Source organism: Lithobates pipiens, unplaced genomic scaffold (genome assembly GCF_037356315.1).
Source record: "Lithobates pipiens isolate NorthernLeopardFrog02 unplaced genomic scaffold, aLitPip1_a1.2 Scaffold_16, whole genome shotgun sequence".
In the NCBI taxonomy this organism is placed as follows: domain Eukaryota; kingdom Metazoa; phylum Chordata; class Amphibia; order Anura; family Ranidae; genus Lithobates; species Lithobates pipiens.
In genome coordinates, this window is record NW_027507748.1 from 228,325,740 (window position 1) to 228,348,849 (window position 23,110).

The 23,110-nt window shown below is 37.0% G+C and overlaps 1 protein-coding gene across 1 annotated transcript; it reads right to left on the reverse strand.

Annotated features, from left to right (window-relative positions):
• Window positions 1-6,492: 6,492 nt before the first annotated feature.
• On the reverse strand, window positions 6,493-22,542 carry LOC143982449 (olfactory receptor class A-like protein 1). Its single transcript, XM_077481161.1, has 2 exons — window positions 22,507-22,542; window positions 6,493-8,091 (listed from the first exon to the last, which is right to left on the reverse strand). Exon 2 carries the CDS (start codon window positions 8,087-8,089, stop codon window positions 7,130-7,132), a length of 960 nt encoding a protein of 319 aa, XP_077337287.1. The 5' UTR covers window positions 8,090-8,091; window positions 22,507-22,542; the 3' UTR covers window positions 6,493-7,129.
• Window positions 22,543-23,110: the final 568 nt, after the last annotated feature.

Below are 23,110 nucleotides of genomic sequence, written 5' to 3' on the forward strand. Positions count from 1 at the left end.
AGAATAATGATTTAGGTGCAATCTTCTTTAATATTTGGAAAGTTTGTCTTTGCCCTCTGAAATGAAATAAAACTCTTTGAGAAGAAAAAAAAAAAAACGTTTAAACTCTCCATCTCTACAGTTCACATTTCTGGATCCTAGTATCGGTAGTCCTCCCTTGTTCTGAATGTAATAAGTCCATAATAAAAATCATAGGATACAAAATACAATAAAAAAAAAACAAGAGGGATAATAATAATAAAAAAAAAACATGAGGATCCTTGTTCTCAACCGTCCAATAATGATAGTGCGAAAGTCAATAATGTCAATCTGGTCATGTTGCCCTTGCTTCTGGGACAGCCTTCCATGGTGATTCCCGTTGGATACCGCATACAGTAATGGCCTTTGGATCAGTTTTCCCGGCTAAGATTATACTTTGTTAAATGTGGACAGAGGTATAGAAAGAAAACCACAAGTACATTTGAGACACATGCATTCAAATTAATGCTTGCCTGGTAAGTCTGAGCAGTTAGGACCTTTTATTAGAATTACCATAGATATACTGCGACATACTGATGAGACCCCTCTCTCAGTGACATGTGTAACAATTTAAGTACGCCCTTCAGCCAGGTGTCTGATTTCCATCCCCCATCTTTCTTCCTCCATGGTCATATGCCTGCAAGTAACTCTGTTCTGCCTTCTGCGGTACCACTGTGTGTCTGTGTATGACTCTTCAAGTGTGCAGGGGGTTCTTGTTGCCATCGCAACTCACCACTAACTCCTGTTACTGAAGCTATGTTCAGTGCTGGTCCCAAACCTTGGGCACCGTCCTTGGCTACCATGTGTAGCTACTGCACGAGCCCTGCCTTTAGCAGGCTACGGAAGAGGTCATCACTTTAAGAGTTCTCATTGCAGATTAGGCAGTGTCGCCTACGCAGACAAACATGACTGGATTTCAGAATACAGATAGGTGTGATGTCACCAGTCACTAGTGGCTTCTGGAAAAATCTAAATACAATACTCTTAAGTACAAATGTACTATACTCCCTGCTATTTTCCAATCACTATGAGTCTCACCAGTCCCAGTATATCTATATGATATTGACGCAATGCTCTTTGAACTTATTATGGCACAAAAAGAAAGAAATGAAAAAGAAAAATATATATCAATGACCACATCTGATGACTGGCCAACATTAGAACTGTAGAGAGGATTGTATGTCACATATACACAGAAAATAGTCACATGGCTGTTGCTAAAGCCTTATGTTACTATTGTCATGATAATAGCTACAATGACCTAAATTATATAAAACAATTATCCAATGTCATAAGAGAAAAACAAAAACTGTTGGATACTCGACCCATCCCCAAAATGCTAAAGGGAAGCTTTTAATATTCTATATCAACATTTGTAATTGCTTTAAATGTTCTCCATATAATGTTCCCCATACTCCCCTCTTTTTTTTTTTTTTATTTCACCATAGGCAAGCCAAACTGAAGAGTCACCAAAAAATTAAAATAAGGTGATATAGGCAGTAAAGGAGAAAAAAAAAAAAAGTTTTCTTTAAGAGAAAAAGTTGAAGGAGAAAAAAAACAATAAAGAAAAAAAAACTATTCAGATTGAATGCTGCCTCAACCTTTAATTTGTTAAAGAGCCTTGAATCTGTAATTGTGTTAAACAAAATGATTGAATCTGCTTTCAAACATTGCGCCACACCCTCTCTCGGTGGTGATTAACATATTAATTGACTCTTAGTGCAAAACAATTTGCAAGTCAAGCAGGCCACAAAAATTTGTATTAGAGAGAGCAGGACCTCTGTTTATTGACACAGACCGCCCTAAAGAAGTTAGAATTTAGTAAGGCCTGACTGTAATTAATTCCATTCAAGGCTTCTCCTTAAAACCAACATAAAATTGTTTTAAGGTCCTCATCTGTGTTTCACAATACTTTGCCCGTCTGCGTCCGATCATCCATCCTTGTTTGGGCAATTACCCTAAAATACAAAACTTAAAAATCATTAATAACACCTCACTGTACCTCTCTGAGAGGTTCATAATGGTCTACAATAGTAGTGGATGCTTGGAACAGACTTCCAGCCAAGGTAATGGGTCCATTAACCGTAAGTACAGTCAATAATGTCCAGGACCCACCCCCATATCTATACTCGGACAGACCAAAAATTATGGAAAAACTGGGAGGGTTTGTAAATACTTAAATTCTAAACGACAACATGTAGATCTATAACCTTCACACATATTGGCATCACATGAGTTAATTTGGAAGGAAAAACAAAACAAAACACAAGACCTACTGAATCCATAAGATGCCACAAGGTGCAAAGTAATGTATCGTGGTAGTTTCCGAGTGTCAGAGTGAAAGAACCTTCACTCTAAACCACAGGAAAGGAGAAAACAAAGTTATACACAACATCCCTACAGTTCCTCATAGTTATAAGGATTGAGATTTAATATTTGTGCATAGGTTATTTATTCGCAAGTACATTTGAACTTGTAATAAAAAAAAAATTATAACTTTAAACTGGTACCAGTATTGAGCTCATTTCCAATGAAAAAAAAAATTATAAAATAATCATAAACAGTACAACGCATGCGCATTAGTGTGATCACACTTATTTATGGCCATAAAGCAATGTTGAGTATACCCCCTAAGAGAAAAAAAAAAATAATCTTTGTTTACACATGGACAGTTCATACCCATGCATTCCATCACTCACACATACACATTCATTTCGATTGCATCCCATACATCCTGGATAGCCCTTTGGTATTTGCAAATGAATTGTTAGGCGTTTCTGGCCTCTGGGAGAATACAAAGGAAAGTGAGAGGAAGAGAGAGAAAACAAAAACAAAACAATGGACTGTTATACCATACCTTTGTTAGGCGTGTATTTACGCATATGTACAGCCAATTTGTATGGACATATACTTTCCTGAATTCACTTAAACCTGAAAACAGATTACTTTGTAGAAGACAGTTATTAATCTTTCCCCTTTTTTTATTTATTTAACCTATTTAAAGCAAAACAAAAAATTAAAAATACATCATTCTTATGTGTACATTGGTAAATGGACAATGCCATTCCCACTTTGATCTTAAGAAACTAAAATGCCATAGACCTCTAAAACGAATTTATATGTTGTATTTCATCTCCGCTTTTAGTGTACTGTTTTGGTTTGCGGTGGACGAGTTACTCCCTCCATTTCTCAAATTCAGGGAGTCAATGATGTTTCTTTTAAAAGATTGGAATTCTTTCACAAATTCATCCCTTTCCTGTTTAATTTGCCTAATCTCCTGCTGTAAGGTCTCATTCTCAGCCTTAATAGTTGAAGGGATGTATGATTTTGTATTTTCATATTTATTACTCCTGGGCCCTTCCCCCCAGCGTGGTGAGTACACTTCTATGTCCCGCCTCCTTGTTGTATATTGCTTCTGTTTAAATATCATTTCACCAGAAGACACACAAAATTGAGAAATGTGGCCTAATAACCCACAGGTATAGCACTTTATCTTTTGTAAAGTATTAAAGCGTCTCTTAACAACTGGTGTGGTTTTGGGCTGAGAATTTTCAATGGCTAAAACCTGATGAACTGCTTTTCCTGTCTTCATAATAGATCTAGGGGTACTTACAAAAGAACTCTCACCTTTCAATGAGTTGTTGAAATTAACGCCTACTCTAGGCGGAGCTAGTTTTCTGTTGTCTGTAGGAATACTAAAAATGGTTGCATTACAATCTATGTTATGTGTAGATTGCCCCCGCTGCTCTGGGCTGGGAGATGCCTTAACCTGATCACTATGCCATCTCACACCTGAGAGCTCCCCCCTCTGTTGCACATTGGTTGCGTGTGAAATAATGAGTTCATTATTTTTAATTTTGCCAATGTTGGGGAACTTATCTTGCTTCTCATTTGTGGATATCTGGTCCCCATTGTCTGGTGGGTATGTGACCATGGTGCATTCTCGATTTTCTTGTGGCTCTGCGATTTCTCCCATCGCCACAGGAAAAGTAGAATTAGGATCGATATCCTCCTTTCCCTTATACTTTTCATATTCTTTAATGTCCCCAATTTCATAGGCACAAGTAGGTGCCATAGTATTACCATGTTCGCATCTGCTGGCCATAGCTGCCTGTCCTTTAAGGATAGAAATTGTTTGTAGCAACTGTGACATTGTAATATTGTTATTGTAGATTGTAGCTTCAAATTGCTGTATTTTAGCATTCATAGCCCTGCCAGCTGCATACATGCCTGCCAAGGCTAGACCTTTGAGATTTTTCTTTTTGGTTTTTTTAGCTTGTTCCTCAAATAACTCCTGGACATAAGTCCAAGGAGATGCTTTTAACTTAGCATCACAGGCAAATTTATTGCTCTTGTGTTTAAAAGTATAAGTTGCTACAAAATTTCCTAGACAAGACATGGCAGACATTGTCAAGCTATACAATGCACAATTTGTACGCTAAATTAAGTTAACTGTTGCCCTGTACTATACAATCACTTTGAGATTACCGTAAAGAAGTAGGGAAAACAAACAGAAACTCCCATTGAATAAAATTCAGAAAATGCAGTAAAGTGGAGAGGATAAATAAAAAAAATAAATAAAAAATATATATATATATATTTTCAGCTCTCACTACAACAATCCTGTTATATTACTGGAGACACCCCAAATCTACTCACAATAGTTTGTAGTTTTTTCCTTATCTGAGCCTACGCCCGCAGAACAATAGACCCGGGGAACAATAGGAACAATACTAAGCCCACAGGTATCAACTAGGGTGAATAACGCTTTCAGTTTACAATAGAAAGGTACACACAGCCGTGTTTACACCAAAGTTAAACCCAATTCAGTTTAAAATAAGAGAAAAAAAAAAAAAAAAAATGAATCTACCACAAACTCGGATTACCAAATTTGTGGTAAGGTTTCATCCTTAAACCAAAATTTCAAGGTATAATACAGTATGCTAGATGCATCTTATTTTACCCTATACTAATAATCTTTCTCAGATATTAGCTTCAGCATTCAGCAACAAGACTTCCACAGTTCTGTACTGTAACTGAAAAGCATTAGAATATTACTGCTTGTAAAATTCCACAGCTAAAATAAACAAACTACTCGCTTGTAGCTAGTTTCACTGTCCTTATACACAAATATTATGCCTTTAGTGGACAGACCATGACAAAAAAAAAAAATCTGTTGAACCTTTTCAACAAAACCAAGACCGCACTCCAATTGGCGTCTTTCCAATGAAACCCATGTGCTCCCCATGCAGCACACTCAAACAATTGTTAGAGAGAGTAATGAACCTCGGTGAGCACCAAGGAATACAATAAAATAAAAATTAAAAATAATAACAAAAACTTTTCCCGCTAAGTTACTTCCTCCCCCTGACATGGACCGGAAATGTCAAGGTACATCCAAAGAACTTTTTCAATTATAATTACGGGATATTAAGCAAAACAAAATATGTGGTGTATCCTCCCTCATTGTTAGAGTTCATCTGATACCCACTGATACAAACGAAACATTTACCTGTATTTTTCCCTATATAGATTGGATAAGCTGACTCAGCTTAAATTCCCCCTAATAACCTTTTTATCTAGATATATTGAATAAGCGGACTCAGCTTAAATTCCCTTAATAAACTTAATCTCTAATACATAAATTGTGGTATTATATTAAATACTTTCAGTCCTGTACTCAACTTCGTGGTCGCCACTGTTAACCTTCAAAATCTATATTTCTGATTTATTAATCAGAAGATATGATATGGGTTGAAAAGAGAATCCTATTGACCAGGAAAAGAAAGGTTTAACATAACACCCTTTATTAGAGTAAGTTACAGGTCTATATACACAGAAAATATCTATAGTCTAAGGTCTTACATCAAGGAAGAAAATACTAGGTGGAAATATACTAGTTACATGCAGTAATACAAAGTATATTCTCTAAGACAGTATATTTAGTCACAAGCATACAAGCATATTTAGTTACAAGCATCACCTTACCCATAATTACCCATCCTTACAGAGTTCCACCCTTGACCACTGGTTTCCGAAAAAGGGCTGTCCCTCACCTTGGCTTTGGGTAATATGCCTTCATGCTGATTCCCCATTGGCTGCCTTAGCTTGGATCATGATTGGAGGGCTCACTACATAAGTCGGCCCCCTTTCATGCAAATCCTTGTGACTAGTCTTAAAGAGAAGACTTAATTGGATTTCCTCAGGAACTTAAGCAAGGTTTATGGTTGGACACTCCTCATTGTCTACCCCAGCATGGGGTCCTTTTGAAGTGAGTAGGTGTAGAACAATGGGAGTGGCTCTCCATATGGTGTATACAAGTCACGGCTCCGCATTGTCTGCTCTTACCAAGCCCCTGGGGAGAGACCTTTTACCTGGCTTTCATAAATGAAAGCCAAATGAGATCTATTTCTAATTACAATATTTTACCGATATTAATGAAGATTTCACATAAACTCATAAGGCAACAAGGTTTTAATTTATGCAGGACACCAGTTCTGGTGTTGTGCCTCTGTCCCTCTTGTTCTGTTGTGCCATTCACAAAGAACAGCACTAATGTCTTCACTGTGCATTGTGAATAAACCAAGCCATAACACCCAAACTGGTGCCATTCCACACACCACTTCAATGCAGGAGGAAGTCAGAAGTGTGACCCTACATATCACATATCAGGAGCTCCAAGCAGACACAAAGTATTAAAAAAGTGAGAGTGGCAAATTATGAATTAAAAACTGAATAAAAAATATAATATTTTAACCCCTTGTATCTCTGATTTTTGCCATTATTCTATTAGTGATAGTGAAACTTCATATTCTGCATATAGAAAAGAGGTTTCCACATATCAAAAGGGGCACCGTTCAAGGGAGAGTCCTACAAAGACATTAGGAGGAACATTTCAGCTTCTATCATCAAGTACTGTATGTATTACAATCCAAGACAACGCTTACATTAAGTGACTGACCAGGTTAAGATTATAAATTGACTATTGTAATCACCAAAGTAATATTTGCAGAAACATTGGTTTTACATTTCACAACTTTCTGTCACTTATGTCAGTCACTTACCTGAAACTGCAAGTAGTTACTTTTGGTTGATCTCAAAATTAGAACTGCTATTCTGAGTTCTCATTGTTTGAATCAGAAACGGACAGTAGATTTTTGTTGGAATGACACATTAGCATTCCTTTAATTTTTTTGTTTGTTTTTATAATCACAATAGGACTAAGAGCAGCATATAGGGTACCAAAGAACACCCTAGTATCTGAAATAGCTGGAGAAATGCTTGATACTGTTAAAGTGTAAATCCAGATGCAGCTGTCTATACCAAAAAGCATCACATAAATTGTGACAAGAAGTACCACTGCTTGGGAGGCCTTGTATTCAGCAGTTTTGCCAGGATTTTTGTCGGAACTTCGTATACCTTTAACCTGCTGCCCATGTCGATGAAGTATGAACACGATGTAACAACTTGCTATAGTCATAGTACCCACAAAGAAGAAATCACGTAGTGCAATAGCTATACCATTGGCAACATATATGGCAAAATTCCTAAAGTCATGCTTGCAGAATTCCAAGTGAAGAGTATATTTAGATGTGGTATAATTGCCTATGGCTTGAACATGGAGAAAACAAGATGGATAGATTGCACAGTTAATGCACCAGAGCAATACCATAATCATGGATATGTTTGGTGTAATTTTCTGTTTTAAGAAGAGCCATGTCTTTAAGGGAGGGGCTAATATAATACACTGATTGCAGCTCAGCAAGCAAGTAACACATATTGTCATCCCCCTACAAATCCTATATGTGAAAGAAATGAATTTACACTCAGTGTCATTTAATATGTTCCGAACTCCTATGGCATGAATGGCTTGCGGTAAACCTTTGGAAAATATAACAAGCAAATTGACCAAAGCCAACTTGGTTAAAATGGCATTTGAAGGTAGAAGCTTCTTTTCTCTAGCTCTGATGTGTATAAAAATTGTTAAGATTATTACATTGCTTGGAACTCCTACTGCAATCAAGGTGAAAAAGCCAATTGCTTTAAAAATTAAACGTAGCTCGAAATCCATACCTAAAAATGAAGCATAACAACATTATATATTTAAGGTTACATTCTTCTGAGGACATTATTTGTTGACAATTTATTTACAACTTTACCTAATGATAAATGTTTTTTTTCTTTTTTTTCTTGCATGCCCATTAGCTTTATTGTCTATGGGAAATATTGCATATGGATGAGCATGGGGGCGATTCTGCAAAAACAGCAATAACACCTTTGCCAAAGTGTCATCAAACATAGGTATCATTGGCTTAAAGGAGAAGTATGGCAATACTCCTCCTGTAGATCACAGGAGTGCACTTACTGTACTGTAGTTTTGCACTCCTGTGACCCATATTCAGTCAACAGTGGATTAAAGCCTACTGTTGGCTGATGTCACAGAGTCGTTTCAGGCTCTGCAGGGATCCCGACAATCATGTTGGGATCCACCAAGATGCCTGGCCAGCAGGTAGCTCAGCCTCTCAACGCAAAGCTGAGAGCCTGAGCCAGCCTCTCCTGCCCCCTCCACAGTCCTGCACTCCAGTGAGTGCTGGAGGGGCAGAGCACATAGCGGTTACAAAAAGTCACCACTCTGTGCTCAGAGTAGACCTGAGAACTAAGTGATCAGTTGTTGATTGATCAGTACTCTGTAGTGATGGAAGTAGTGGTGGAAACCTAATATGCGCAACTACTTTTCAACTGTACAGACCATCAAATGAAAGAAGTGAGAGATGAGTTCATATATCCTGAACTATCCTTTTCTGATCATCCATTGCACCCTTCCTTCTACAGTTCTTTTATCAAATCTTGCAACAAATGCCCAGAGGTGAACTTAAGAGGGTAACAAAAGTTCTAAAATGTTAAATGTGGGTGCTGCACCCTCTACCCAAACTGGTCTTTATGTTAAATTATTATTTTTTTTTTAGACATTTCAGATAAACATTTAGGTAAATGTGTAGACAACATCTCCTAAATTATTTAACCACAGGTTGGATGTCTTGTCACCAGAAAAGTAAATAAAAATTCAGGCCATTTTTCATTCACAAACCAAACGTTACTCTATGGAAAGGCAGATGGCAAATTGACACTAAACATGCTATCATGCAAAAAAAAAAAAATGGTTAATCTGTATAATTTGAGTAGCATTGCTCAGCTCTTTCTTTCCTTTTGGTCAAATGACTGTCTAAACCCAAGAACATAATTCTATATATTGAAGCTTACTGGCCCTTAAATGCAGTGCCTGCATTCGTTTTATTTTCTATTTAATTTTACCTAGTTATTCTTCCAGTAATAAACTTTCTAATTATACTGTATCTATGTAGGAAAAATGTTCTACCCTAGGACAGGATGTGTGCTAGCACTACAGAACACCCCCCCCCCCCCCAGCCTTGTCTCCATAGCATAGGGGGAGGTGTTTTGTGGTCCATCGGGAGATCTCAGATAGAGCTGATAACAATGTTTTAGACTTCAAATGTTTGAGATTGCTGATTTATGAGGTAATTCCAGTCTAGTGGTACAGTACTGTTCTAAATTACTTTGGAATAGTGATTAAACTGTCTATCAGACAGTGTATGAACCTACCTTTTATATGCTCATTTATGCTCAAACCACCATTTATTTTAATCTGTATGACTATATATATTATGATAGAGTCTTGCAAGCTACCCAAAAACCAAAAGTAACTATATATAGGCATACCCCACTTTTAAGTACGCAATGGGGTTTATTTACTAAAGCTAGAAAGTTCCAAATCTGGCTCATGTCTGCATAGAGACCAATGAGCTTCCAGGTTTATATGCAGAAGCGAGACTGATCTTGCACTCTCCAGCTTTAGTAAATAAACCCCAGTATGTGTGTGTGTGAAAGGTATTCAAAAGACCAGCTGCTAGCACTGATCACATCCCCATATGCATGGGCACAAAAATCAATATATAAGAGTGCAGCGCTGAATCATAAATATAAACAAATATCAAAAATCATTGAATCAAACAACATATAAAGTGTATAACTAAATGTCCATACAATAAAGTGTAAAGTCTATATTAAAACAGTGAACATTCTACAAATGGATGTTGATTGATGAACAAGTAAATGTCATTGTGAAATCCTATATATAAAACTTTGAGACCACAAACAAATCCCCTCACTCGTGCTCCCCCCAGTGGGTATAGGCTCACCTCTGGGAGTGCGACTCCCAACTAAGCAGGGTCAGAAAAGGCCTGAGAGCCACCCCAGGACTTTGTGAGATATCCAACACAGCTGGCTCCTAAACTTCTCCCAAGATCTCAAATACATATCATTACATACGTATCAATACATTAAATTAATTTATCACTAAAGGGTCTTGTGTCTATTTTCTGGTGCTAATTCACTGCCAAATTAAAGGTATCTATACTTGTGTTCTTATACGTGCTTGTAGTAAACACCATGTCCACCATGTAAATACCTGTCATATGACTTCATGATCAAGCTATGTGACAGTGACGAACACGTGCAGGAACACGAGGCACCGGAAGTGTTACGTCGGCGAGCTTGCAGCTCTTTTGTTATATGCCTGTTTGATACTTCTTATTGTGAGTACCTTGATCTTACTTTTACTGTTTTGTCAATAAACATTTGGAAACACTGCACTATCGTGCATCCCTCTTTATATGGGGACTCTGATTCCAGACTAGAGACACACACCAGTGGAGCCGGATACGCTATACTGGGAGGCTGCCAAGAAACACATTGAGATATACCCACATGTTGTTACCTTACAGCGGTAAGGTAAGGTTACATCTATACATTACTCTGCACAGGAACCAGGACGTCACCTATCATCAGTACTTTATGCCAGAGGATTGTCACCAGCACTTTGTCATTTTATGCTGACACTGCTAATATACAGCCACTTACCTACCTTGCACCTTATATGGACGCTACTTATCTTTTTTGCTTTCACCTATAAGAACATTTGCAGCATATAACTATATGGAGGAAACTTTTTTGTATGCTTTTATATGCCGTTTAGGATTTTACCTATCCCTTTAAGATTTATTGCAATAATAGTGCACCTTCTTTTTGGGCACCGTTTTTTCACTTCATGTGCACACCATATGGATATATTTCCTATCACTGTTCTACGCAGAATCATTTGAGTGTTTGATATACTATTATTATCTTATTGATACACTTTTATTGTTTTATCCAAAGAAATCGAAAGGCATGTGATTTCATGCGATTTCCTATGGATATATTTCCTTTCACTGTTCTGCAAAGAATCTTTTGAGGGTTTGATATACTTTTATTGTCTTATTGATACACTTTTATTGTTTTATCCAAAGAAATCGCAGGGTATGCAACACTTTTTTATACTGCCTAGGACTGGATATATAATGACCTTTGAACACTGCCTCTTTCAACCATATCTTTTATTGAGCACCTTTTCACTTTATTCCGCACAGTATTTAGGTTCATAGCGCAGATGTGTGTGTGCCTGCCTCGACACTAGGTATATTCAGCATACACTATGAGGGACTCACCGTTGCTCCGGCCATGGGTAGCTAGTGTCCATTTCATGGGTGGAGAACCTGAAACTAGAACTGACGTGAAGCAGGACCCGGAAGTGTCATAATCTCTATGCCTGCCTTTTCCTGGCTTTTTCTGTCCCATTTACAGAGTTAAAGGGAACCCTATTTTTTTAACTTATCTTGGCTTTGCCTTGCCTTTCCCCCCTGTGCGTCCTCCCACGGGCCGGACAGGGGGACCTGATGGTAGCGCAGCTTGTTCCAATATATTTGCTTTGGTCCAAGTACAAATGTCACTTATTGCTTACAAGCATTGAATTGTTGACTCTTTATTCCTCTTCAGCTTTTAAGTCAACTCAATAAGTCCAATTGATTCTGACCCTTCCATGTTTTTTTATTTATTTTTAAATTGTTTTAATACTCCCTTCTTCTCCATTGTTGCAGCCCATGTATATGTTTCAAAGAAAACTCTTACTGCTCGTTCAATGTTTTGGTGGGACACAGCCTACCTTTATCAAGGCCTTGCACCACCGAAACATTGCTCTCACACAATAAACTGCTTCTTTGAAAGTAATACTGCAGACTTTAGGCCAAGTGCTTGGTGTGCCTTGACCATAGCAACTTTGTCTACATATCATATCTGCACAGATCATCTGGTTTTTTATGTAGTGACATGTGAAGTGTATATATATATATATAGATACATACATATATATATATATATATATATATATATATATATATATATATATATATATATATATATATATATATATATATATATATATATACATATATATAGATATATATAAATATATATATATATATATATATATATATATATACATATATATATATATATATACATATATATAGATACATATATATACATATATATATATATATATACACTGTATTTCACAGAGATATACCTCATGAATATAAACATAATCTAAGCAACTGAAGGTTGCGACTGTACTAATAAAATATTTCTATGACCAAACATTCTTTGACCTTTAAAATGTTTGTTTATTTGGATATTACAGCAAAGTATGGCTTATCTAAAAATTATTTATAAGCCAGCACAAGGGACTTGATGATAAAGGTAAAGTGTGCACAGCTTTCTAAAGGTCTTTTTCTACATTTGTGCATAGGGACACTGTTAATTTGCCTGTTACTATTATACAGTATAGGTTGGCATCTATGTATTGAATTTCTATTTGACTGTATAATGGATGTAGACATTTCTGCAATCCATTGTAATCCCAGCTGAAATTAAAAAAGAAAATGACATTACAGTCTTCAATGGATATTAATAATACCATTATGTTTGAATCAACATGGGTTTTGATGTCTGCAGAATGAGAAGCATACTCTCCAACATAGGTTAGAGTTATGATACTTTAATACAATTATTTTAGTTTATTCACTATTAGGTTTTAATAGAGAGCAGTAAAGGACGACAATGTTTGCCATAAAAACATTATCCATCAGCCTAATGTTAAACATGATAGTTCTTATTCTTATATAAACTTATTCTTGTATGTTTCAAAAAACTATATATTTATCTTAATTTAAATAAATTCTGAAGATAAATCTCACATATAAACTTTTCTGAAATTATGTATATGTTGACCCTTGCAACTAACTTTCATACCCACAAGTCCACATTACAGCCAATTAGTAGTCAGCATCCTGTTTGACTGGACAGAGTGCTTTCAAACTATCATCAGAATTCAAATATTCATTCTCTTTTCAGGAGATCCTTCAGAGCCTGAGGTCTAGCGTCACTATACCTCCTATAGCCCTATCCCTAGCAGGCTCACATGTCACCTCAACAGTGTATCTTTGTTGTTTCCTGATATGCTAAACATTATTAGGGTTTTCATGTATAATTTCCCAATGGTCTCAGTACTGGTTTTAGCCAAAACTGCTTTCATGCACAGTGCCTTGAAAAATTATTCATAACCTTTGAAATTTTCCAAATTTTGTCAAATTACAACCAAAAACCAAAATATTTTATTGGGATTGTACGTGATAAACCAACACAAAGTGGCACATAAAATGCTGAGGTGGTAGCTACGGCGCTCGCCTACTTTTAAATGCACATCTGTGCCATATAAGGACCAATCTAAACGAAAATGTGTAACTAAATAAATGTGCCTATCACCCAAAAAACTGAATTGTTGTTTGCAAATTACATGCTAAATACAAAAAAAAATTATACAAATATGCAATAATAAAGCATAAACATATATAATCGCTAAAAAAATGCAGTATTATAAAGTGCATATGTGCATTCTGAAAACCACAGCTGATACTGTCAAGAAGTGCTATGTGCTTATATTAGTGCAAAAACCGTATTAATAAAATACTTTATGCTTTAACTTCCATCAAAAGCCTCCCAGAGTATGAAATCACAAAAAATGGAAACATGAAATAATCCAAAAAAATTCAAAAGAGAAAAGTCCAACAGCAAAAATTAACATCAGAAAGTTCCTCTGTAATCAGATCAAAGTGACAATGTGCTCAGTGCTTGGTGTATCCTGAATTGCAACCGGTGCGATTTCCATGCATAGGACAATAATCCGCACCCACCAGCTCCCCTGCCCCAATAGGGGTTAAATCGCCTCCACAGTGTGAGCCCCTGTGTCGCTATATAGAGCTGGTCCGGTTACTATCCAGTTACTTCTCATTTCCTCATTGTGAATAAAAATAAAGAATACATAGTGTAATCCAGCTTAAAATCCGAGATTTTATTGTGTGCAAAGAATGCTACTCACATAAATAAGAGAGAAAACAGCGCCTCTGTGATATGCCTTTAGAGCTTGTTTGTATTCACCGCCGCCGCCTTGTAAGAGAGAGTGTTCACCATAGGCCACGCCCTACGCGTTTCGTCATTGGACGTCATCTGGAGCAGCCATCTTGGTGCTCCTCTCTCTTAATATAGGGTGTATTGTTTACACGGCGCATGCGCGAGCGCATGAACGCCATTTTACTTACTGGAGTGGAGTGCTAGGAGAACGTGCCTGATGTTGTAAGCTAAGAGATTAAAGTGGCGTTTGCGCAAACCCACAAACCCCATTGTTTATGCTAGAATTCGAAATAAAAGGCACGGGCAACATAATGTCATGATCCTGGGGTTATTAAATTGGCGGCTTCATAATATAGGTATGCGGCAGCAGCGAATACACAATAAAAATAACAAATGCAAAATAAAAATGAGAATGAGAATTAAAAACCAATTGTTAATGTCTTAGTCCAATGCACCTTATTTCCTCATAAAGAGCGGGCGCAATTGGATAATATCATAAATATGAAAAAATGCATTGAAAATAAAAAATACATTTAAATAAAAATTTCAAAGAAATAGCAATACAATACAGTATGAATTAAATTAAAATTTATAAAAGCCTTGCGGGAGATATAAATGTGTGAATATGTCCTGTTCAGGACAAAGATACTTAAATTGCCCCCTAGTGTATGTGAATTTTTTTTATTATTATTAATAAAAAGATTTTAAATCCTAAATGAATAAATGAGTGGAAATTCCCATGTAAACATAACCTTAACAATATCAATAACAGGGGGGATCCCATATTTCTGTGCTAATTGTTTCTTATGTAAGAGGAGGAATATGAAGATGATTTATCTTAATGTGGATCGAAGACCTTATTATTATTTTTTAATACTGTTTTTTACTTTTATTTTATTTTTATTTATTTTCACCATAGCCATATGAATGTCTGTATGGGACTTTATACCTATCTGTATTTCATTCAGTGTTTTGCTCTTCCGGGTGTATAATGCGGTAAAAATATGCGGTAAAAATATTTAAATAAAAATTATTCATATAGAAAACTATAAACTTAGAATGAGAAAGGAGAGGAAGGAGACTTCTAATTATTACTATAATTGTTATAAGCCCCATTCCTAGGTGGTCGGGCCATACTGGTATGAATGTAGCGTTCGACCTATTTGAATGTATTACAAAGTGGCACATCATTGTGAAGTGGAAGGAAAATGATAAATGGTTTTCCAAATTTCTTACAAATAAAAGTGTGGCATGCATTTGTATTCAGCCCCCTTTACTCTGATACCCTTAACTAAAATCTAGTGGAACCAATTGCCTTCATAAGTCACCTAATTAGTAAATAGAGTCCACCTGTGTGTAATTGAATCTTAGTATAAATACAGCTGTTTGGTGAAATCCTCAGAGGTTTGTTAGAGAACCAAAGTGAACAATAAGAGAAATAGAAAGGAGGGAGCACTCACAATGCCACATCCATAATGAATCAAGGGAAAAAAAGAAGATACCAAATAGATATCAACAGGTCGGACTTTTAAGTCATGGAAGCAAATAGGAAAGTAGAAGAAAAAAATATTTTATTGAAATATACAATATAACAGTGTTCAAAACAATAAAAAATCATATGAAATTACATAATTTGTACATTGAGCCCTTGCATGTGGCGTCTACGCGTTTTGCCGTAATGGCTTCCTCAGGACTCGGAAAAAGGTTCAAAGATGTAACAAGAGATAGCAACAATAAATCTCACTACCTTCAAATGAGCTGCATCTCAAGTACAAATGTCATAGCAACCAGGACAGATCCAAATATATGGAGCGGTCAACCACGCTGTGATAGAGTGGACAGCAAGTGCCACATTCTGATGAGTACAAACAGAAATTGATAGTTGCTTATAGCAGGGGCAGGAACGAGGTCTCAGTCAGTATATTACCATCAATGGGGAACGACCAATAGAGGACATAATCCCATCCACATGAAGCTTAGTAGATGCTGGGGACACGTAGTATGGCCAAACAGCCTATAAGGACTAAAGGTAAAATATTTTTTTTTCATGGAGACAATGAAGTCATACCCCTGGGAGACAGTCCAATGCTGTGCACGAACAACCTTAGTGAACAAACAGCATCATGAAGACCATGGAACACAGCAGACAGGTCAGGGATAAAGTTGTAGAGAAGTTAAAAGTATGGCACAATTGCAAACCTACCAAGACATGGCCATCCACCTGAACTGACAGGTCCGCCAAAGAGACCATTACACAGAGAAGCAGTCAAGAGGTCCATGGTAACTCTGGAGGAGCTGCAGAGATCCACAGCTTAGGTGAGAGAATCTGTCCACAGGAAAACTATTAGTTGTGCCCTCCACAAATCTGGTCTTTATGGAAGAGTGGCAAGAAGAAAGTCATTATTGAAAAAAAGCCATAAGAAGTCCCATTTGCAGTCTGCAGGAAGACATGTGGGGAACAGAGTAAACATGTGGAAGAAGGTGCTCAAATGAGACCAAAAGGGAACTTTTTGGCCTAAAAGCAGAATGATATGGGACTGAAAACTAACTATGCACATCCTGAACACACAATCCTCACCATGAAAAATGGTGGCGGAAGCATCATGTTGTGGGGATTTATTTTTCAGCATGGACAAAGAAACTAGTCAGAGTTGATGGGAAATGGATGGAGTCAAATACAGGGCAATCTTAGTAGAAAACCTGTTAGACTCTGCAAAAGACTTGAGACTGAAGAGAAGGCTCACCTTCCAGCAGGACAAGGACACTAAACATACAGCCAGACCTACAATGAAATGGTTTAGATCAAAGCCTATTCATGTGTTAAAATGGCCCAGTCAAAGCTCAGACCTAAATCCAATTGAGAATCTGGGGGAAGATTTGAAAATTGCTGTTCACAGACACTCTCCGTTCATCTGACAGAGCTTGAGCTATTTTGCAAAGAAGAATGGGCAAAAATGTCACTCTCTACATGTTCAAAGCTGGTAGAGACATCCCCAAATGACTTGCAGCTGTAATTGTGGCAAAAAGGTGGTTCTACAACTTATTGACTCAGGGGGGATGAATACAAATGCATGCCACACTTTTCAGATATTTATTTGTAAAAAATTTAGAAAACCATTTATCATTTTCCTTCCACTTCACAATTATGTGCCACTTTGTGTTGGTTTAGCACATAGAATCCCAATAAAATACATTTAGGTTTTTGGTTGTAAAAAATGTGGAAAATTTCAAGGGGTATAAATATTTTGCAGGGCACTGTATAGCCCAAAAACTTGAGCTAGCATTGTTGGGAGGCATTAGGAAACTATGTTCCCACGAAAATTCATTTTCTGTTCGCACAGGAAAGCTTATGATAACACAACCACTTTGGTGGTGCTTTGATGATGCTTTTTTGAAGCTTCAATGAAGCGTGGAAGATGCCCTGTGTGTGTGTGTGTTGATATCTCATAGCTACAATACCTCCAAAACAAACAAAGATAAAAAGCTCAAAAGCTGCAGTTGCTATAAGTGAGCTTTGTCATAGACTTCTATGGAGGCTTGGCAGATGCTTTGAAGCACCACTAAAGCAACATGGGCTATATTTTTGAAGCAAAGTAAAGCAAACATAACGTAAACAGGACTGTAAGCCAACCATTTTATTTAGTGACAGGTGCTTTGATTGGCATTCAGAGTGCTTTAAAAAAGTGTTTCCAATGCCATGTTTTGAAGCAAGTGTAAATGAGCCCTAAAACTGCAGGTATAGATAGTGGGGTTGATTTGCTAAATATAGATGGATAATGCAAAATCTAGTGCAGCTCTGCATGGAAGCTAACTTCAGCTTTTTTCAATTACGCTTAGACAAAAAACAAACAAACTGGAAGCTGATTGGTTTCTATGCAGAGCTGCACTAGATTTTGCACTCTCCAGTTTTAGTAAATCAACCCCAGTGTGTTGCTACCAACTTTGTTTTTTGCAGCAAGCAATGCCTTTATTTTAACCCTTTAAATGTTGTTAATTAGTTTGTTTTGACTGAAAGCTATTCAAACTGGCAACATTTAACATCAGATATCAAGCAGTTTGCAGCTCAAAGTCTGTCTGTGCTCCTGTAAAATAAAAAGCTGAAAGATGTAAAGTTGAATTTACTAAGTTGTAATTATCATTTGGCACAAAGGCTGTTGTTTTCAGCAATGAAAGCCAAAGAAATAACTGGAAATAACAATTGTTAAGGAATTTTACACTTGTGTATAAAGCCCTATCTCCCTATGTAGAAATAGAAATTGAGTCTATGTAAAAAAAAGACAAAATGGGAAATAGATAAGTTCAAATGCAAAAAAAACAAAACAAAAAAAAACTGACACTTGGGAAAAATTGGCTGTGCTGCCAGATTTGAGGAAAAATCATGGTAACCACGAGTATAGCCTTGTGAACTGAATGCTGGGATTTGTTAGAGTGAGAAAGAGGGAATATTATGTGGAATAGCATACAAGAGAGGACCTAATGCTCAAGGCACGATGTGACCCCTCTGGATTTTAAAAGGCGGATCAGGTATTCATGTAAAATATATATATTTTTTTGTTTATTGAAATCACACAGTAAAATTGCATTAGCAAGAAGGGTATGATGATAAAGGATTTGTGTATGTTATACAATGTTAGTAGCAAAAAGATTGGCTACAAACATTGGCATGGATCTCAGCTACCCTATGTGCATTGATGGGCTAGTCAGAGTGCATACTACAAAATGACGCCTGACATGTTTCAGACCATGTAGTCCTTCCTCAGAGGCTTAATGTCATTTGGAGAATTGAAAAGTATTCTACAATAAAGATATAGATATAAGGAATATTAGTACAATATAATAAGAAACATACTATGTATTTAATGTACTTAAAAATCACAGACAGAGCTCTACAGGCAAAAGAGTCCCGAGCCCCGGCCCCAGTTGTGACCAGGATCTGGGAACCCCCGCACACTGGGCCTCAAGATACAATGCCGCACACCCGTAAGTCATCCACAGGTGGGACCCAGGCCACACATCTGCCCAGGGAAACCCTGCCAGGTGACCCAGCAATGGCCTGAGGGGGCACAGTGCAACCCGGTGGTCAGCAAGAAATGTTCATCCATCAGCACCACAATATGTGTGATGATGACACGGACATAACATTCTTAAGCATAATGGCAAATCTATACACAAGTACAAAGGAAAGTAACAATAAATGTTAGTTGACAAAAAAAGGAATATATATATATAGTTTTTTTTTTTTTTTTTTTTTTTTTTTTTAGAGTGTGCCAACTTAAGTAACACATTCAATCTCAAGTTCACTATGACTTACAATGTGTCAAAAATTACATTTTTGGACTTGAAAACTATCAAAAATTCAGACGGCTCCCTTCAGAGCAAGCTCTATAGAAAGCCCACAGCAGTGAACACCATTCTGGAGGCTTCCAGTTTTTACCTTGAACACCTGTTCATGTCTATCCCCTTTGGACAGTACATCAGGGCTAGATGTAACTGTTCCAGCAACATCCTGTTTGAGAGGGAGGCCCACACCCTGAGGACTAGGTTGCGTGCCAGAGGATACTCCAATGGCATTCTTAAAAAGGCATACAAAAAGTCCAAAGGCAAGGTAAGAAAGGATCTTCTCTTTTCTAAAAAAACAGATAAAGAACCTACAACTACACAGGTAATTGCCAAATTTTGTCAACAGCACAAACAAATTAAACATATGAACACGACATTAGCAGCTTTAGTTTCTGCTCAATCATCAATCACTTTCTGTAGAGTTCCTTCTCTACGTGACAAACTTGTCCACAGCGAATATAAAACCTACAAAAAGCATGTGAAAGTAACAGGAATGTTCAAATGTGGCAAATGCAATTATTGTCAGTACATGGACACTAGGAAGACTGTAGATTTACCAAACGGAGAAATTTTAGTCTGAAACATTTTGTAAATTGTCGAAACTGCAGTGGTTGTTTACCTACTGCAGTGTGAATTTAATTGTTACTATGTCTGCAAAACTAAGTTTGCTTTTTGGCAAAGAATCTATAGACATATTACCAGTATTAACAAGAAAGACTCTGACCTACCCCTGAAGAGACACAGCCCTATGGTCCATACTGACCACACTCCCAAAGTGTGTTTTCTTGCACTAGACTAGATCTCCACCAATCCAAGAGGTGGTGATTCCACCTCAGAGTGACTTGAGGTGGATTTTCCACTTCAATGCTACCATACCTCCTGGCCTCAATGAGGCATTTACCTTTAAACCATACCTTGAGGGGTTTCAGTCGGGGGTGTGCGAATTGGATTTATAGGTGGAGTGGTATTTTCCTATTTTGGCGACCCCTTCACCCATGAGGTTATACAACCCAGAGGCATACATCTCATTTTAATAATTTGAAATGATTACACCAAGATCTATATACAAGTATATTGATGTTATTTGCTGGTATTTAATCTATATATATATATATATATATATATATATATATATATATATATATATATATATATATATATATATATATTCCATTTATTGTTACTCTCCTTTGTACTTATGTATAGATTTGCCATTATGCTTAAGAATGCGATGTCGGTGTCATCATTCTATTGTGGTGCTGATGGATGAACATTTCTTGCTGACCATTGGGTTTCGCTCTTCCCCCTGGGGCCATTGATGGGTCACCTGACTGGGTTTCCCTGGGCGGTTGTGTTTGGTGTGGCCCAGGTCCCAACTGTGGATGACTTACAGGTGTGCGGCATTGTATCCTGCTGCCCGGTGTGTGGGGGGTCCCCAGGTCCCGGTCACCACTGTGGCCGGGGCTCGGGACTCCTCTGCCTGTAGGGGTCCATCCATCACAGGATGGACTCCTTCCTGTTTACTCCCCACTGTGAGGCATGGACAGGTAAACCGCATGCATGCCAGTGATGCGATGACGCAGGACGTGGCTCTGGCCCTAATGGGTGGACTCGTGTCACGCACCGTCCTGTCAGAGAACTCTCTGACAGAGCATGCAGCCACTGACCTGGTGCAACACTCTGTCACTCCGGCTACAGCTGAATCTAATCCTTATATCTATATTGTAGAATGCTTTTCAATTCTCCAAATGATATTAAGCCTCTGAGGAAGGACTACATGGTCCAAAACATGTAAGGCGTAATTTTGTAGCATGCACTCTCGCTAGTCCATCAATGCACATAGGGTAACTGAGATCCATGCCAATGTTTGTATCCAATCTTTTTGCTACTAGCATTGTATAACGTACATATCCTTTATTGTCATACCCTTTTTGCTAATGCAATTTTACTGTGTGATTTCAATAAATGAAAAAAAAATTTTTTTACATGAATACCTGGTTCACCTTTTAAAATGCAGAGGGTCACACCTTGCCTTCAGCACTAGGTTTTCTCTTGTATGCTATATTGGATTAGACGGACCAGGTTTGGTACAGACATTGCCAACCCCTGTTCTATTATTATGTGGAATAGAGTCCAAAGTATTGGACTAAAAATAGGAAATAGGAACTAGTACTAAGACAATTTTGAAAATATCCTCTATGAGTAATCATTACATGTCAGTTTCCTTATGTGTAAAGACCAGTTTATGTTGAGTATATGAACCCTCCCAATGAATTTCAATTAATTAAGCAAGAAACTGGTCACTTCCTTCTCACCACTTCTGTAACATGCTGACACAAAAACATCACCCTATGAAAGTGTAGTATATTAGCATCACTGATAAAATACTACTATTAACATTAATATTGTAGGACATCTACACTTAACACCACTAAGTTTAGAGATATTTAACTGTAATGAAATAAGTATTTTGGAACATAAGCCCATTAATGACTGTCAAGTTATATATACTAACTGTAGCATTTTGTCAAACATTGATGCAAGAATCTAAATGACTTTGTAAATTTAATTAAGTTCAAATTTTGATGCATATTAGGTTTTGGTTAACAGTGTTTTAGTAACATTCTGAACCAAAATGTACCTGCAGTTTTTCTAAATGTATTTTGTTATTTCATATATGATTGATAATTCCAAACCGTTCTAAATTCCAAGAAGGTCCAAAAAATAACCTGATCTAAAAAATTTGCAACAAATAAAGAACTGTTGTTTTTTCAGTATACTTACCAAAGATACCTAGAATAGCAAATGCTATTGCTGAAGTCAGTGATAATAACATACAGTTTCAATTTATATATGTCTTTCTTTTGTAAATGTTACTTCTCAGTGGAATAGAATGAATGTCCTTTGGGACCTCTTCAGACAATCTGGTCACAGTGAATAGACTACATCCATGTTTTGCATTCCTCATTAGCTATAATGAGATTATCTGTATCCTCAGAGCATTGGGAAATTATATGTTAACACTTTTTTACCTAAACTCTGATATACTGAATATAATAAGAAAGCCAAAGCTCATAGCAAGTGATTATGTTTTCTTCTTTTTTTTTTTACTTACTTTGAATGTATTTAAACAATTTGTTTGCCCCAAGATGATGTACAAATATGCAAGGAAATGCATATTATAGTTTAATAACTTGTGGCCTCCTAAGAGGCACATTTAATAGCGACATGCAAAATGTTATCTTTGCAAATACAGTTTCCCATTAAGGATGAGCAAATCAGCGTCTCTGGGCCTCTCCATATACATTTTCCTTCTATATAGGTCCTCTCTATAACCCCTTTCCAGGAACAGAGGGCATAGCATAAAGCTGCATAATAAGGTTAACAA

Coding starts and splice junctions, on each gene's coding strand:
- LOC143982449 (XM_077481161.1), bottom strand. CDS start 8,089: ATGGATTTCGAGCTACGTTTAATTTTTAAAGCAATTGGCTTTTTCACC.